Genomic DNA, 18,624 nt, shown 5'->3' with positions numbered 1-18,624 from the left:
AGGTCAGTGGTTCCTGTGGTTGTTCCATCAAAAGGGCTGACCCCCTTTCTCCAGGTAAGTAATTTTCGAACTAGACTGAGGGGAGCATTTGGAGAAAGGTTACCAAGAAATCCCTTACAGCCCAGGCGTTGATCTGGATGATTTAATACAGCACTTCCATTCCTGGAATTGGGTATTTACTCACCAAAATGCTTTCCACTTATTTTATTAACTATGCTTTTCAAAATGCCCCTTTGAGGTCAATAAGAATTTTATTTCCACTTTTGCATAAGGAATTTGAGACACAGGGGTAGAGAGACTTGCCCAAGGTCATCCTGCAAGTGAACAGCTGGTGTCTGGGCAGTGATCTCACTGCTAACCTCTTAAATCAAACCTCTGTGCTAATTCTGACTCCCCTGGAGGTGGGGAAGGGGAAGATGACAAATAGATGATGGCTGAAGGCGCTTTTGAGTGTTTTTTTAATGTTCAGCAGTCTTACCTGTGAATTATCCTGAAACCTTAGGCTATGATGGCAGATATGACACTCTGTGTCTGAGTGAATTCAACTTTTTGGGGGGAAAAAATGCAAATAATGCAATTGAATTAGATCTGTTTGGCCATTTGTCTGAACGATATGTTATGAATTAGTTTGAGTGGGTCTATTATGCCAAATGGTTTGATTGAAAATGTTCCTCTTGTTGAAGTTGTCATCGTTTTCTTCAAAGCAGAGCTCTCAGACTCGAGTGTGGGCTTGTTACCACCAGTTCCTGATGCAGCTGGTCCGGACCACACTTGAGAGCCACTGCCTGTAGTCCCACTATCAGATTTCCAGACTTCCTCCGCTTAAATAAAATGAATACCTATAAGCCATTGCCCTCAGACCACAAACACTCTTGTAAGCATGACCGATCTGCTTGGGTTTCGCCCTTTTATCTGCCTGTTTATAGACAAGGGGCACCGGGGGAAAACATGCTTGTAACGAATGAGGACATAACTTATTTCTCCCAGACTATTAACTGTACTTCATTCTGACCATAAAGAAGTTCCCGGTCTCTTGTGTTAAATAAAAACGAATGTAAAGGTGGGGGGGGAGGGAATCATGGGAAATGCTTACCTACGTATCATATTTCTTTCCAGGTGGTCATTTTTATTGGCATAGGGGAGAGATGGTGGTAAATAGATTCCGGGCGGATGCGGGAAGAGATGCGTCTTCCATCACAGCCTTATTCTAATGCCCTCTGCCTTTCCATTGAGACTGAAGTCCACTCCATTACTCTACTCCTAACTACCTCCCGTCAAGGAAAATAGCAAGGAGAATTTTATGCTCTCACTGAGCCCCATAATGCCAAGTCCTCCCTAGTTTCCCCAAAGAGTGATCAATTTCAGTTCGTCATTCTTCCAAGGGTCACCATCTGCACGTATATTTCAGGCTGTCTCATTCTACAGAAATCATCTCCCAGCTTCAGAATCTCCGCCTCTGTCCAACCCTCTAAAAAATGAATGCTTTGTGGAAATGCCATCTTTCTGACCTGCTTCCAGCCAACGCATATTTACAGGGGAGCTTTCTCATCTAAAAGTCCGCTCGCAGTTATGGGGAATAAATAATACATTGCTCTACAGTACAGCATTGACAGCACAGAACATGGCACAGTGCCTGGCACATGGAGGGAGCTGGGAGAGCGGGTGTGGAATGGATTTTACTGGACACTTACTGGGTGATCAGCATCGAGCTCGGAACCATACATGAGCACTCTGTGCGAGCATTTGTCTAATTCAGAGATCTTCCGGGGGAACCAGGGCACATCCTCCAGCTCTGTTGGAAACACAGTGCAGGATCAAACATGTTAGCTCACAGATTGTGTGTTCCCCTTGGCAACGTTTGTCAGATTGCCAAATCACCCGACAAGCAAAAGCTGGCCTTGCCTTCTTCCTCTGTCCAAATGTTCTCGGGCGGATTCAGCGTCAGGATTGTAGTCTGAAATTTCAGCGACTGAATGAGCTCATTGAATTCTGTTTTGCCACACTCGAAGTCCACAAAGATCTCCACCTCGGAACTTCTCCGCCGGGATTTCCTGGACTCAATATGAACCATGTTGACACGTTTTTCCTGTGGGGATATAAGCAACGCCTCTGAATCACCTCCAGGTACAATGAAAGGAATGCCACAGCTACTCTCCTTCAACTCAGACAAGGCACCCACTGCCCACAGAGGAAGAAGAGACACCCTCCTCCCTCTTTGGTTAATGAAAACATGGAAATGTTTCCTCCAGTGTTTCTATTAATAGGAATAGAGACTGTAGCCAGTTTTCCTGTCTCATTAAAAAAAGAGGGGGGGGGGGGGCATAGCTGGTGTGGCTCAGTGGTTGCGGGTCAACCTATGAACGGGAAGGTCACAGTTCGATTCCCAGTCAGGGTTGCAGGCTCGATCCCCAGTGTGGGGCGTGCAGGAAGCAGCCAAATCAATGATTCTCTCTCATCACTGATGTTTCTATCTCTCTCCCCCTCTCCCTTCCTCTCTGAAATCAATATAAAGAGGGGGATATTAATATAAAGGGCCCTATAAAATTACAAACATCGGCATTTCCCAGAGCAGTCCAGATCCCACTGATTCTTTGGGGGCTGCAAGGGGAATTAAGTTATATAATTCCCAGATTTATATTTCTATTTTCATATGCTTCCAAAAAACATGACTAAAACTCAAAACCCTGGTTTTATAGTGGTATAAAGTTTCCACTGTAATTTAAAGTTTAAAAATAAACTTTATAACATTTAGAAATAAAATAATCTTTGAAAAAAATAAGTAAATAGTACAAGAGGCAGAAACGGGGATGGTGTTATGAAATGGCTGAAGTTTGGGAAACATGGGCCAAAGTGTAGCCCACAGTGTAGGCAACGAAAAGGAAGAAAAGCAGCCAAGTGTGGTCCCTGAAGGCCAAGAGAAACCAAACCGCAAACAAAATACCCTGAATGGGACCACTTAGTAACTGTTCTCTCAGCAACCTCCGGGCTAGCTTCATACAAGCACGTTTTGTTGACACCACCACCCCATGATGGATTTCAGGAGTAAAAGTCTCCTTACAATAAGGTGTTTGAGTGATGGCAGCAATTTAATACTTGAACCTCAGGTTTAAATTTCCCCGGGGATGTAGTCTTCCTTTCCCCTGAGTTAACTGAAGACTTAAGTTCTCCTCTCACCCTAGCCCACCCCCAAATAAGCAGGCCCCTCCCCATCACTCCAGATGGCACTCTGATTATCAGCAGACTCCTGGCACGGTCCTGGGCGGTCCCAGAATCCTCAGCACAGGAGCAGGAGAGGTGGTTCCCAGTGCCAATCAAACAGCATCCTCCTCGGCATAAAGAAACTAGTCCTGCGAGTAGGAAACGAAATGCCATAATTCTGTTTTGATTAACCTTTGCACTAATGCCACATTTTCTAAACTGGCCGATGATAAAGGTGAGACTAATATGAAGTTCAAAGTTCAAGAGTCTTCACGCAGATTGTGTCCCTTTGGACTTTTAATGTCCTCTGCTTGAAGCCAAGTAGGTATTTTGTAGACAAGGGAACTGAGGTCCAGATGGGTTAAGTGGTTTAGCTAAGACCCCATGACTAGCTGATGGCCAAGTGAAAACGCAGGGTTGCTAACTTTTTCTCCAGGGTTTTCTCCACTGCACCCAGCTGCCTAATTGAATTGCCCTGCCATTGGGCACTGTATGCAGATAGCCCTGGATGATATAATTATGTGTAAAATATTTCCCCAGATTTCCATTACAACTGTTTATGGTGCCTGAGCCTTTCTCCAAGGTCAAAAGAGAACAAGGAAATATTTGCCAAATCGGGCTGCTAATTCCCCCTCTACAGTCATCAAAGAGACATTACAATAATGCCTCATATCTGTACACTTGACCAAGCATTTTCACTCATATTATTTCATCACAACAACCTTGTTAGGTAGGAAGAATTATTGCTATTTCACAAATGAAGAAATTGAACATAGAAAGCAGCTATGATTTAGCCAAGCCAGGAGAACACAGGTCTGAATCCTCTGACTGTAATTCCATCTTTTCACTGCACTAGGAGCCCCCGCCACCTCAAAGAGATCGGCACCCTATCTTATCTAATCAGCAGCCCCCATAATGCATTTGTAAAGGAGGGTGCCTTCTGAAGAGTAGAGGAACCATCGGGTATGCCCTGGCAAGCAGGCAGTAGTGTTTCTGGATTTTTCTAACCTCATTCTCAACCAGGCTCTTTCTTCAATGTTTAAATCACCCATTAGGGCCTGGGGGGAAAAAAGGCTACTGCATTTCCTTAAGCGAAAGAGAGAACTTAGATATAAGGAAAGTGACTCATCTTTTTACAAATGGCAAGTTCATGAAACAAGGAGGCTTAGGGGAATACCAAATGCTTATACTCGGGCATCTCGTTTTATGCAGTAAATGTGCTTCCAAGACATGGGCATGATTCAAATGTCAAATCAAATCGGGCTGCAGGCTCTTAATATTTAAAGAGATCCTGGCTCTTTTTGTGTTTGCATTTCCAGGTGTGAGGCTCACATTTTTTTAATCACTAACTGCTTCACCTGGCAACAGTCTGCAGAATTACTAGTAGGCTAACTCTGAATTCATAAAACATTGTTCCCACGAGTCTGCTCATTTCATTGCTTGGCAGACCAACTCCCCTTGTAGAGCCTTATGAAGTTTGTTTTCTTTGAACCTTTCAACACAGGATCCAGAAATGACTCAGTGATGTTTTGTAACAGACAACAGGTTTGTGACCAGGCACACAGTCACCTTTAAAGGTATGTAGTGATAGTTTACATTCACCTGAAAGAGTTTCAGCGCTTTGACCAATCCACCAACTTCATTTTTCAAAGAGAATACAACCGCCGTCTTGCCACTTTCAGTAGCAGTTTCACTTTTGCTGCTTGCCTTGTTGCCTTTCTTATCATCATGCTTGCCAGAGTTTGCTTTATTTAGCTTTAAGAAGGTAGAAACACACACATGCACACATATTAGTTAGGATTCCAGAGTTCTCTTTCTCAGTTTTGTTTTGTTTTTTCCAGAGATTCCATTCATATGCTGGAAGCCCCAGGAATCATATAAACTCAAGAAGGTGCTATGTCCGTTCATAACTTTGGATCCTAAATGTTGGTCTAATTGGCTCTGGGAAACTATTTTCCACTGCTCTAAGATATCATCCAGTGGTTGCAATTAAAAGAGGGGCCAGATTTGATCCACTTTTAGAGCAACAAATATCTGACTATCATAAAGTAAAAAAATCTCATATATGAATAATACCTGCCTTTCTAAGTTTACTTTACAGCATAAAATGTGAACTGTTAGCCTAGTTGACCCATATGAAAACTATATTATTAATAAATACAACACAAAGAAGACCAAATGTATATTTTTTACAATTTTAGTTTCGATTAAATCTTAAAAACAAAGTATTCTTTTTATTCTGAAATATGTCCAGACATGCACTGTCATTGATAGCCTCACTTTCTGCAGTTAGGTCCACATGGCCAATGGGTATCTATCTACAGAAGTTCAGCACGAAGGGAAAAAAATCAGAAAAGGGGTGTGGAGAAAGGGGGAGGAAGAGAGAGAGAGAGAGAGAGAGAGAGAGAGAGAGAGAGAGAACTACCTAATCATTAGACACAGAGAGTAGAATCTGAGAAACTGAAAAAGATTAACACTTTATTAGCCATTGAAGAGACTATATATATGACTAAGTAATGACTATTAGTCCTTTTGGCTAAAGATACAAATGGCAGATTCCAGAAACTCAGGTCACATTGTCAGAAATGCAAAATTAAAAAAAGCTGGAAACTTTAATTGGACAAAGAAAACCTAGGGCAGGGGTGGGCAAACTTTTTGACTCGAGGGCCACAATGGGTTCTTAAACTGGACCGGAGGGCTGGAACAAAAGCATGGATGGAGTGTTTGTGTGAACTAATATAAATTCAAAGTAAACATCATTACATAAAAGGGTACGGTCTTTTTGTTTGTTTGTTTTATTCATTTCAAACAGGCCGGATCCTGCCCGTGGTCCGTAGTTTGCCCACGGCTGACCTAGGGTGTACTCTTTTGTACATGCAAATGAGGAATTGGGTAAACAGAGAACTTTATCCCTGACATAAAGGGATTCAATACAATCTCGCCAATCTACTAGTTCCTCATGAAACTGAGGAAAGTACCTTAGACATGGAATCCAATGAATAGTGACTTGCCATGTCTTCCTCTGTTTTCTCCACTGGATTTATTTTCTCATGTTAGTATTGTCTCACTCACTAGATTTTTATATCCATACAAATACTTTATTACTTATGACTTAAGGGAGAAAAATGTTTAATGCAGATATTGGAGTTTGATAGCATGTTGTCATTAAAAGTTCAAATGTCGCAGTACTCTCACCATCTGCCTCCTCCTCACCACCTAACACAGAGATCTTAGACATTTAAGTAGCATAATTATGAGTTTTCTTTGTTTTCCTTCTAGCATTACAGTATAACTTCAAAATTCCTCCATGCAATATCTCATCCAAATATTCATGATATTTAAATGTTAGAAAATCTATGTTTATGTTTTTTGGTCTTATTTTTGCATATTGATTTAAATAGCTCTACAAAACTTGCCCTGATTACTTTGCAACATTTTAGCAGTAATAATACACCAGTACAATACAACCCTCTGGCACAGAGTTGGAGCTACAATATTAAAACAGATTTTTCTATGATACAGACTGAATTATTATTGGTTGATAAAAGTCTAATAGTACAATAATGAAATATCATTTAATACTTTTAATGACTAGAAATATGAATACATTTTTCTTTCAGTGTCTTTTTTTAAATTAAATTCCATGGCTATTACCTCAAATCAGAATCTAAAATCCTGCAAAATATTACTTTTTATTCTCTTAATCTTTAAATATAAAAACTATCTTAAATATTGAAACAAGTAGTGTGTTGCTTTCATATTCCATCAATTAAACTGAATAAAATGGAGTACTGAGCAATGCAGGAAAACTGTTGAAAGGAACTCAATCTTTCTTTTAATCCAATAGCCAATACCTATAGAGTAAAGTAGAAAAGATTACTTCTGTGTTTGAAGGTCAGGCTCTGTAGTTGAAATGGGGTATAGGAGATGCAGTAATCTTTCAGGAACCCTGAAAATCTATTTCATTTCTTCTTCCTGTTCCCTCTCATAATAAATGGCCTTTCAAAATTCTACACACTTTTGGGGGTGTGGGTGTACGACACTGGCCTATATAACCTTTCGTTGATGTTCAGGACCTTCTTTGCTTTCTATTTATACGTTCTGAGGAAAAGAAGTTTAGCATGTAGCCATCAGTACACCTGCTCTACTTTATGGAGAGAGAAGGAAGACTGGAGGCAGACAGGAGGGAGGCAGGGTACACAGATAGAGGAAGGAGTTGAGGTGTGTGCTTACTCTACACCAGGTGTCCATATGACAATATGGCAGGATGAGACCATTGCTACCCTAGAAAATACTCTCTAGACTAGTCCCAGATACTCCGTACTCACTGTTAAGCTGCCAAGTAGCTGATGCTCTTCGGGCACCGCTGAATCCAAGGAAAACCCTCTCCTTGCCCAGTATTTACTGGAAAACATCATCATTGCCGGCTGCATGGATCCCGATGTAATTTTCTTTCTCTGCAGCAGGGGGGACTAGAGGGGTAGCAGCTGCGCTGGTGGAGATTGAGAAAGGAGCGTGAGAACAGCAGCCCGCTCGGGGCGCTGTCCAGAACCCTGGTGCTGAAGAGCAATGTGAATCCTCTCCTCCCAGGGCTCCTTTATATGAGTGACTGGGGACTGATGGAAGGCTGATTAGAAAGAAACTCATTTCTGGCTGTTGATGGCCACGGTCAGATTACAGACCTGAAGCCTGGGGTTATCTGTGCTCATGATGCGATTTGTTTCATAGGTCGAGTAGCCGTTTGGACGTGGGTGATGGAGAACAATACACAATAGGGTGTTATTTGTGAAAGAAAATATCTGTCGCCTGATGTTAGCTCTCATTTCTCAAACCCACTACTGGCAAGTTAACCTCAGCCTTTAGGTGACTATGAATTCAAAGATTTTGTGCTTTCTTTTCAAAAGAAGGAAAAATTTTTGAGACAAATCAACACTGCTGAATCCCTAAGCCATTTTATTTTATATGAATAAGCTTTTTCTGATCTGATGTGTTGTGTGTGGACGTGTGCATGTGTGATGGCTTTCATAAAGGTACTGCTTTGCAATTGTGTGATGCCATTTTGTGGTAATAGGCAATTGTAAAGAAAATGTGAGGCTTTGATTTAGCCACACATACATAGATTAGCCATATGCTTGACTAACCAAATAGATATAGCTGAGACACTAACCCTAGAATCTTTCTCACAAAGTGAAAAGGAAAGGAAGAAAAATGCCCATTCAGTCATTCTTTTGATACTATTGATGGTTAGTGAATTTTTTAAAAAAAATTTTTCTTTATTGATTAAGGTATTACATATGGTTAGTGAATTTTTCCTTTCCACTTGTAACTAGATCAAAACCAACAATTCAATTTGAAATGCATATCAATTGATATACTTATTCAAACTTTCAGAAATCATGAAATTCATTTATTGCCACCTTCTTGAGGGGTGGATGGATGACTCTTGACCAAATGCAGTTGTTTGCCTGCAAAACTAACCAAAGCCTGGGGCTGACACTGCTTGTCGACATAGAAAAGAATATTAAACATCTCAAAACAGAAATAGATGAACTAATATTAACTGAATTTTCATTGTTCCTGGAGTCTTGAGGGCGAACATTATTTTATCTAATTTTGGAAATATTATTTGACTTGCATTTTCTCTAAAAATCATTTCTGACCAGCTAAGAGGAAATTCAAGTTTAAATACATCAACTGAAATAATGGTAACATTAACTAATATTCCTGAGTGCTTAGCATTTTTAAATTTCTATTCTAAGCATATTTTTTAGGTAAAATAGAGATTCACCATCACAAAAGCACCTACAAGACAGAAACTATTATTTACATTTTACATATGAAGAAACTAAGGCACAAAGAATTTAGGTTCATACAATTAAAGAGTAATTGAGGCAGTATATAAATTCATGTAGTCTGGCTCCAAAATCCATTGCTCTCAACTATTACGTTAGATAGCTTCTTGAATATTCCAAACAAGGAAAAACATCTTAACAAAAAAAAAAAAAAACTAAACTCAGGAAACCATACATAGATTATTTCAGCAAAACGGGGTTTGGGAAGATGTGTAATTCAACAAAGATTTGTTAAGCACTCACTTTGTGTTCGGCATTGAAACTGAATCCTAGGATGCAAGGTGAATGAAATACAGTGCCTACCTTCTAGAATATCACAGACTAGCTGAAAAACCATACATGCTAATAAATAAGTGAACAAAATATGTTGACTTCATAGGGAAACATTAAAGAATAAGGGAGAGAGTGCTTAATGCTACCTTAGGGGAGCCAGAAGAGGCTTGTAGGAGGTGTGCCCTTGCTGGGATAGATCATCGGCCTGCAGACTCAAGGGTCCCAGGTTCGGTTCTGGTCAAGGGCACATGCCTGGGTTGCGGGCTCAGTCTAACATGCAGGAGGCAGCTAATCAATGATTCTCTCTCATCATTGATATTTCTCTCTCTCTCTTCCTCTCTGAAATCAATAAAAATATATTTTAAAAAATAAAAGTGAGTTTGTGTTGTCAGAAGGGAACGGGAAATGATCAGAGACATATTTCATCTACAGAAAACAGTATAAGAAAATATGGGGGTCTGAGCAGCTTGGGCAGCCGGAAAAGTGGCAGCAGCCAGGCAGCCCAGGTTCTCGCAGTCACTAGGTGCGCTGCGGCCCTCGGGCACCCAGCACATGCCCGCCCCACTGCTACAATGCCCAAGAGGAAGGTCAGCTCTGCCAAAGGGTCGGCCAAGGAGGAGCCCAAGAGGAGGTCGTGAGGTGGTCAGCCAAACCTGCTCCTGCAAAAGTGGAAACATAGCCCAAAAAGGGAGGCAGGAAAGGGTAAATCTGCAAAGGGAAAGCAGGCCGAAGTGACTGACTAGGAACCTAAAAGGAGAGCTACCTGCGGAAAATGGAGGAACTAAATATGAGGAGAGTCCAGCCTCAGATGAAGCAGGAAAAGCCAAGTCTGATTAATGTGATAGACCATGTTTTATCAGTGGTCCCCGTCTCCCTTCTTGTCAATCCAGAACAATATTTTTATCAATTATTTTACAAATGCAAATATTTTAGTAGCCCTAGAAACATTTTTAAGGAGGGAATTCCACCTCATCCTATTGTTTTAAGTGTAAATGCTTTTTTATTTTAAGAGGTGAAATCATGCTGGTTGTTTATTTTTTGCTACAACCAGAAAATAGTGGGATATTGTGTTACAGAAGACCAAAGAAGAACCAAACAATGCTTAGAGAGATGGAGTTACATTTATTATTATTATTACATGCGGGCCCAGAGAAAAATGTCTCTAGAATTCTGGGTGAAGTCACACAGGAAGTTTCCTGTATTTATACCTTTTTACCCTCTTTGTCTCCCAAATATGGGGTTTTTCCAGTTCCCTTTGCAAGTTCTTAAAGAGCCCTATGTGCTGGGGCTCTGAGATCTCAAACAAAGGCTTGGCCTGGCACCAGCACTGATAACTTCATCTGGGGAAGGTTTATGACTTCTCTGGAACAGGGAGTAGTCTTATTTCCTTATTATTTAAGCAAGCAAGCATTTACAGAACCCAAAATAGCAGGCTTAAAATTTCAAACAGCAGTTTTTATATAAGATGGATGCTTCAATTGAACATGGGAGGCTTTGTCTTGGGTGTCAGCTTAACTTTCCATAGATGGGGCAGTTCTATATCCTATACTACAAAGCATACTAAATGGCAACTTAGAGTCAGTCGTGCATTTGCTATGTCTTGAACATTTTTAAATTATTTCTATTCACATGTTTTGGGTAGAATTGTTTCCTTAAAAACAAACAAAACACTTCTTGATCTTGGTTCTCCCTTCCAGAATTTTGTGCATCTTTGATGTGGTAGTCATTTTCCTAGTAACTTTGTTAATGTGCTGCAAAAGATTGAAAATTTGATAATGTAGTATATATGATATTAAATTGTAAATTAGTGGAGCTTTGATGTAACAGTGTATCAACATTTAAAGATATTGGTACTTGATACTCTATTAAGGAAAATTAGCCTCAAAAATTTTTAAGCTGGGAAGTCACTGGAGTAACTGTTTAGAAATGAATAGCTCAGGTGACTTTACAATTTTGGTACACATGTTCAGAATTGTGTACAAATTGAAATGTTTGTGTACTGATCCTCAAAACAAACAATAAAATCTCAATTATGAAAAAAAATAAAAAGAAAACACGGAAAGCATAGTGTTTACTCAACAATGGTAGGGAATGGTTTGGAGGCAGGGGTGTCCAGTGAGAGATAAGGCTGAAGAGGAAAGCAGGGCCTATATCCTGATAAACCGTGAATGGCATCGGTGGGCTTTGCACTTCACCTCATTCTTCAAGTGAAAAAGAATGATTGAAAGGGTTTTCTGCAAGACAATAGCATAACCATATTGGTATTTTTAAAAAGTAGCAGCCTGGAGGAGGACTACAAGACTGAAAGACATAAACCACTTAGGACTTGAAATAGTCCAGCCAGGAGAAGACGCCTGGCCTCGTATTTAGGAGAGCCACGTATTTAGACTCCAGCCAGGTAATGGGATTAAATGTCCATGGACTGTCTATTAGTCACTATAATTTCCATGCTACTAAAAATGCTCAATGCAGACATGGCTTGTGATTATTTTAATTTTTATGATTATTTGCTATATTGACGAAGAAAATTGACTTGAGAATGATCAGACTTCATTTATAAGCAAAATATATCTTATACTAGTGTTCTCATTGTCTTTCTAACAACTTTCATAAAGGGAGGTTGATAAAAGGCCAGCATATTTAAGCCCAATTTCAAGGGTATAAAACTGAAGCACAAAAAGGATAATGATGTATTTTAGGATCAGTGAGCCAGTAGCTCAGATGAAACCAGAAACCAGTTCAGATTTGAAATCAAAATTACCCCCGTCAACAGGAAACAAACCAAATGGTGCCCCACGGCTGTTTCTGTAGGATAGAATGTTTGGGGAAGAAAACCACAGCTTTAGATGAAAAAAGATGGCCTGTGGCAGTATCTATTTGGTTGCCATCAGATAATAATGATAGCATTTATTAAGGTTTAATCATGCCAGGCACCCTGTATTAAACATTTTATATGTACTCCACTTAGTCCTCACAACTAGGGTAGTACTTTTCCCACCTACAAATGAGAAACCAGGGGCTCAGAGAATGGTTATGATCACAAAACTCAGGAGCAACTTAGTCAAATCCATGACTAGCTGACTCCATAACCTGTGTCAAAACCCAAATAGCTTAACCCTTCTGTTTCACATTCATAAGTACAGGGGACATTTTCTGTAATGAACAATTCCATCAATTTGACTGAATTCCCCCCGTCCCCGCCCCCGCCATCTGACTCCTGGAACTCATAGAATAAACTCTCCCTCTATGCCAAGAACATAAAGTATAAAGTGACCCAAGCATCCACCCTCCACCTTAAGCCACCTCAAACTCCTTGAGGAAACAATGTAAAAGAAACTGTTTTTTAGTTCAGAAATACCACTTGTTACTGGTTACTATTATTATTACCAGTTACCATTACTATTTATCCAGAAGTACCACGTCTTGTTACCAGTCCCAAGTCTGTGTGCCTGAGGCTTCAAAGGGACCTCAGAATTTGGAACAAGGCAAGGTTTATTGATCAAGAAGGCACCAACCACAAAGCTGGGAGCCCTAGTAGTTCCTAAAAAACACCTTAAGAAAGTACAGGGGCCCTAGCGGGTTTGGCTCAGTGGATAGAGCATCTGCCTATGGACTGAAGGGTCTCAGGTTCGATTCCAGTCAAGGGCACGTGCCCAGGTTGTGGGCTCGATTCCCAGTACGGGGTGTGCAGGAGGCAGCCGATCCATGTTTCTGTCATCATGGATGTTTCTCTCTCTCTCCCCCTTCTCCCTTCCTCTCTAAAATCATTAAAAATATATTGGGGGGGGGGGGGGATAAAGAAAGTAGAGAGTTTAGGCTTCTTTTATGTCAAGAAGAAGGGAAATGGGAGGAGCTATCTTTTAAAACCTCAAGCCCCAAGCAGAATTCCTCTAGTGACTAGCATGTCTAAAGCAGAAGCTATTAGCCTGAAGGCAGTGGGAACAAAGCAGGCTTGAATAAAGCACTTCACTCTGCCACACTATTAGCATAACTCATATTATGTATGTTTCCCTAGGTATGGAGCTCTGAATTGTTACCAAGAAACTTTGAGGCAGTGACGGCAGGCAAATGAGGAGAAAAAGTATGCAAAGCTTCTAAGATTTTAAAAAGTTTAACAAAGGATATATATTTTTAAATCTATGGTGATGCTCTCAGATGATGTGAGAGTCCTTAATATAAATTTAGAAAAGAGACTAAGAGGGATCCCCCAAGACCCATGGTCAGCAAACCACGGCTCGCAAGCCACATGCGGCTCTTTGGCCCCTTCAGTGTGGTTCTTACACAAAACACCACGTGCGGGCGTGCACATACAATGCGATTGAAACTTTGTAGCCCATGCGCAGAAGTCGGTATTTTGTGGAAGAGCCACAGTGAAGGGGCCAAAGAGCCGCATGTGGCTCGCGAGCCGCAGTTTGCCAAGCCAGTTTGCCGACCACTGCCTAGACCAGTGATGGCGAACCTATGACACGCGTGTCAGAGGTGACACGCGAACTCATTTTTTTGGTTGATTTTTCTTTGTTAAATGGCATTTAAATATATAAAATAAATATCAAAAATATAAATCTTTGTTTTACTATGGTTGCAAATATCAAAAAATTTCTATATGTGACATGGCACCAGAGTTAAGTTAGGGTTTTTCAAAATGCTGACACGCCGAGCTCAAAAGGTTCGCCATCACTGTTCTAGACCATGGCCTTTCATGGATTCATTCCACACTGTGAAACTCTCAAATGAAATACCCACATGCAAAAGAATGAAACTGGGAGCCACTATCTTACACAATACACAAAAATCAACCCCAAAAAATTAGATTTGGGACATAAATGCTCAGAGTTATTTGAACCTTCTCACAGAATAAACTTCCATTCTTGTAAATTTTCCTTTTTATTCTAATTCCAAACTACTGAGTTGAAGAGAGAGATGAAAAACTCAGCAATCCAGACATGTGAAAAATATTACAAAATCAAGTTTAGAGAGTAACCAAAAGAAACTTCTGTGGTAAAGAATCTTTTTTTTGTAAAAGGAGAGGGTAGATAGGTTCTCACATCTGGAATGATTCAGTTGTAGTCCTGTTAGGATCACACGAATAAATTAGGAAAAAGGATTCTGCTCAAGCTGAGTAATGGCTCCAGGATTCTGCCATCTAATTCAAACCTCTGAACCTCAGATGATGCATTTTTTTAAGGTTTTTTTTTCTTCTATTGATCTCAGACCCAGGCATATACCCTGACTAGGAATTGAACCATGACCTCCTGTTTCATAGATTGAAGTTCAATCATTGAGCCACGCCAGCTGGGCAGTTGATGCATTCTTATTCCTTAAATTTCCTCCCTAAGATGTGCCTCTGGCAGGACTAACCCATTCATTCCATAAGTTAGTTTATGAAGCTAGGGTTTCTTTTGTTACCCCTCGTAGGTATAAAATGTCAATGAAAGCGTTTCTTTTCTTCCCTACCGCCGCCAATTGAAACTTCAGCACATCATACTACACTGAAATGGTTCAAGGCTAATTTAAAAAACACTATTAGCTAATAGGATGTGAAAGAAGCTAGTGAGAACCACAAGGCTGAGTTTCTCCTTCTTTGGAAAGTCCAGTAGCTTGTAGATAGAATCCTTAAAAGCTCTGTAAGTCAAAAGAGTATCTGTCCCAAAGTTATCCAGAAATTGAATTTAAACTGAGCAATTTAACAAAAATGTTTTCTAACTTGCTTTCTTTACACTTTGACATGTGCACAAGAACAACATTATCTTGAATTTTGTCATTTGGGGGGAGAAAGGTGGTGAGGCTATAGGACCATCTATGTATTTTAATAGCATTACTTCTATTAAGAGTACAAAAAGTACCATTTCACTCAGAAAACTGAACGATTTAAGTCTTGATATATATCATCTATTTATCATCAATGGGTTAGATACTATTAACTACTGATGACTTTCTAGTCTACAAATACTCCTTTTGGCACACTTAGCACTTGACTCAGCTGACAAAAAGCATGTGGCCTATTTTCTTTGGGTGCATCCTGCATACTGTGTCCACCATTGACAACTGCTTGCAGTGTAACTGCTGAGCACTCAGGATGACGTCAGTGGTTTCTAGAACAAATTGCTTTGCAAAGTGAGCCTACAACTCACCATGAAGACATTCCAGTCCCTTGTACAACCAGGCCAGACATCTAAAGCAATGTAAACACGGCCCAATTTGTGTTTTTATAGCGGTCCACAAACCCACTGGGTCGTTCAGCATACCTCCAATAAGACTAGTGTGGTGTTGGAAAACATCTATTACTGTCACAGTAAAAGCCCATCCCTGAGGTTAATAAGTCTTTTTAATTAAAAAAGCTGAACCAGAACTGGACTGCTCATTGATCATAGCTAAGCTTACTGGAATTTGTTCTTTTCATTCTGTCTCTTTTTACACAGAGAGAGATGTGTGAGAAGCAGTATACTACATAGATATTTGAGGAAGAGGAGTGTATGTAATAGCTGAACTATTACATTCTAACTTTAGGCATTGAACTACATTATGTAAATATGGCATTTCTGATTTCTGGGAGTTCTTAGCAGAAGATTTTAAATTTTTTTTACAGTGCGTTCATAAATAGCTTAGTTTTCCATGGGCTGTGAGAGTGCTTTGGATAGCCAAAAAGAGTTATAGAAGTCAGTCCAGTCTAACTGCCCTACCCGACCCTACCTTTGCATCTAAGGGCAACACACAGTTTTTCTCCATGACAAGATGGATAGCCTAAAAAATAAAAGTCTAATAACAAGACAGCATGAAAAATATTTGAAATCAACCATCTTCAAAAAACTACAACTGAAAATCCCCATATTATAAGGACCCAAGGAGAGAACAGGCCAAATACACTGCATCATTCAAATGACAGTGTATTCACATTAAAAGCACAGATATTTAGTGCCACGTAATGACATTAGGTACTGATGAAAACCTTTCAGAATCATTTCAAATTTAATCGTTTGATGTTTAGAAGAGACATTGAAAATTCATGTTCACAATGTGAAAAGGGGAATCTACATAAAACAACAGGTTAAGATGACTGACATCACTTTTTGCTAAAAACCAGAACTAGGGCAAATTCACCTTAGAAAACCAAGGAACTACTTTTAAAAGTTAGGGACTTGACTACCTGACCATAGCCAAACACTAACCTATAAAATACAATACACAATGGCAGTTCTCATTGGGGAGGCTCGGGAACCACTTGAATGCTTGTTAAAATGCAGGTTCCTTGACCTGCCAAAAATTCTGATTCCATAGATCTGAAGTAGAGCCTGGGCATGAATTTTGTTAATATAAACCAAGGGTTTGGAAATGAGCACTCTGAAGATATTTTAATTAATGGAGGTTTAGCATATAAAATTATTAGCATCAGCCATATTATTCTCACATTAAATATTTGTAACACTGGTTCTCAACTTTTGAGAAAACCAGAGGACCTTTTAAGAAATTATGTGACCTTTCCCCCAAAATATGCATGCATACACACAAGACTTCACATCTGGTAAGAAGTTCACACATCTTCTGGAAACCCCAAGTACAGGAATCCAAGCTAGAATAGCATTACCTTGTTACAAAGTTGCAAGCGGATCAGGTGAAATTCTAGGTTCTTCAATAAACATTTTGGGTTACTTGTATAAACTACCTTTAATAATGGTCATAGTTACATGAATTTCCCATAAGAATTAGTTGGCATCCATTAAAACCCTTGGAAAAATCAGGTTCAGCAAAAGTCACTATCTATCCCAAAAGAATGTTTTCCTTACTCAAAAAACAACTTCAGTCATCACCAAGGCTGAAGTTCCTAAGGTACAGAGGTGAAGAATCCTAGACACATAAATCAATCAAACTAGGGATGTTCTTAAATGCAAAAAGGTTTCCCATACTTATATCAGAAGTAAAAAGACTTTTTAAAATTAGACATTACCTGAACTTTAACAACTTTAAATATCACATAACACAGCATATATTTTATATATTATCAAGGTATGAACAGAACATCTTGTTAAAACTAAAAAAACATCTTTAAAAAGTGAGACTAACAAATTTATCTGAACTATTTCAGCAATCTCAATAGCTGAAGTTTACAAAATATTTGCTAACTGGATTTTGTGAACTCTGATTAAAGATTTTATCAAGCAATCACCTCAGCAGAGGACAATAAAAGCCAAAAGAAACAAATGAGACTACATCAAACTAGAAAGCTTTGCAAGGTGAAAGAAACCATCAACAAAAGAAAAAGGTAACCCACCAAATGGGAGAAGATATTTGCAAATGACATATGAGATAAGGGGTTAATATCCAAAAAAAGGTGTTTCCCAAAAATGTGTACACACTTCAAATAATTATTAATTTCACTTTTTCTTTTCAGATTTAACCCACTGAAATTAATAATTATTCAAAGTGTATATATATTTTTGGGGAACACCCTGTATATAGAGAACTCATACTACCCAACACCAAAAAAATAAATACAAACAGCTCTAGCCACTTTGTCTCAGTGAATAGAGCATCGGCCTGTGCACCAAAAGGTCCTGTGTTCAATTCCAGTCAAGGGCACATACCTCAGTTGCAGGCTCCTCCCTGGACTAGGCCCTGGTTGGGGCTCGTGCAGGAGACAACCAATCGATGTGTTTCTCTCACATCAATATTTCTCTTTCCCTCTCTTCCACTCTAAAAATCAATGGAAAAATATCCTTGGGTGATGATTTAAAAATAAAAAATACAACGAAGAGGGATTAAAAAAATGGACCGGGGGGGGGGGGGGGGGACCAAGATGGTGGCATAGGTAAACACCAGAGATTGCTGCCTCGCACAAAAAAATGGACAGAGGATCTGAATAGATACTTTTCCAAAGACATACAGATGGCCAATGGACACATAAAAAGATGCTGGACATTACTAATCATCAGGGAAATACAAATCAAAACCAAAATAAGGTATCACATAACATCTGTCATATTGGTTATTATCTAAAACACACAAATAATAATAAACGATGGCAAGAATGTGGAGAAAAGGGAACCCTCATGCACTGTTGGTGGGATTGCAAGTTGGTATAGCCATTATGAAAACCAGTATAGAGGTTCATCAAAAAATTAAAAATAGCCAAAACCAGTTTGGCTCAGTGGATAGAGCGTCGGCCTGCGGACTGAAAGGTCCCAGGTTCGATTCCGGTCAAGGGCATGTACCTGGGTTGTGGGCACATCCCCAGTAGGAGATGTGCAGGAGGCGGCTGATCGATGTTTCTCTCTCATCGATGTTTCTAACTATCTCTCTCCCTTCC

General features: G+C 39.7%; 1 protein-coding gene and 1 pseudogene across 1 annotated transcript in view; one reads left to right on the top strand and one right to left on the bottom strand.

Annotated features, from left to right (window-relative positions):
- Nucleotides 1-8,018, bottom strand: part of TPH2 (tryptophan hydroxylase 2) — a 101,770-nt gene extending 93,752 nt beyond the window's left edge. The window contains exons 1-4 of the mRNA XM_059683654.1: nt 7,527-8,018; nt 4,801-4,953; nt 1,903-2,086; nt 1,692-1,792 (exon numbers count right to left, since the gene is read on the bottom strand). Of these exons, the coding sequence (XP_059539637.1) occupies nt 1,692-1,792; nt 1,903-2,086; nt 4,801-4,953; nt 7,527-7,631 (543 nt within the window). The 5' untranslated portion in view covers nt 7,632-8,018. The remainder of the gene's footprint in view (nt 1-1,691; nt 1,793-1,902; nt 2,087-4,800; nt 4,954-7,526) is intronic.
- A 1,870-nt stretch (nt 8,019-9,888) lies between these two features.
- Nucleotides 9,889-10,160, top strand: LOC132226182 (non-histone chromosomal protein HMG-14-like; annotated as a pseudogene).
- Nucleotides 10,161-18,624: the final 8,464 nt, after the last annotated feature.

Source organism: Myotis daubentonii, chromosome 2, assembly GCF_963259705.1.
Source record: "Myotis daubentonii chromosome 2, mMyoDau2.1, whole genome shotgun sequence".
In the NCBI taxonomy this organism is placed as follows: domain Eukaryota; kingdom Metazoa; phylum Chordata; class Mammalia; order Chiroptera; family Vespertilionidae; genus Myotis; species Myotis daubentonii.
Note: the sequence above shows the minus strand (reverse complement) of the source record. Positions and strands in the feature narration are given on the sequence as shown.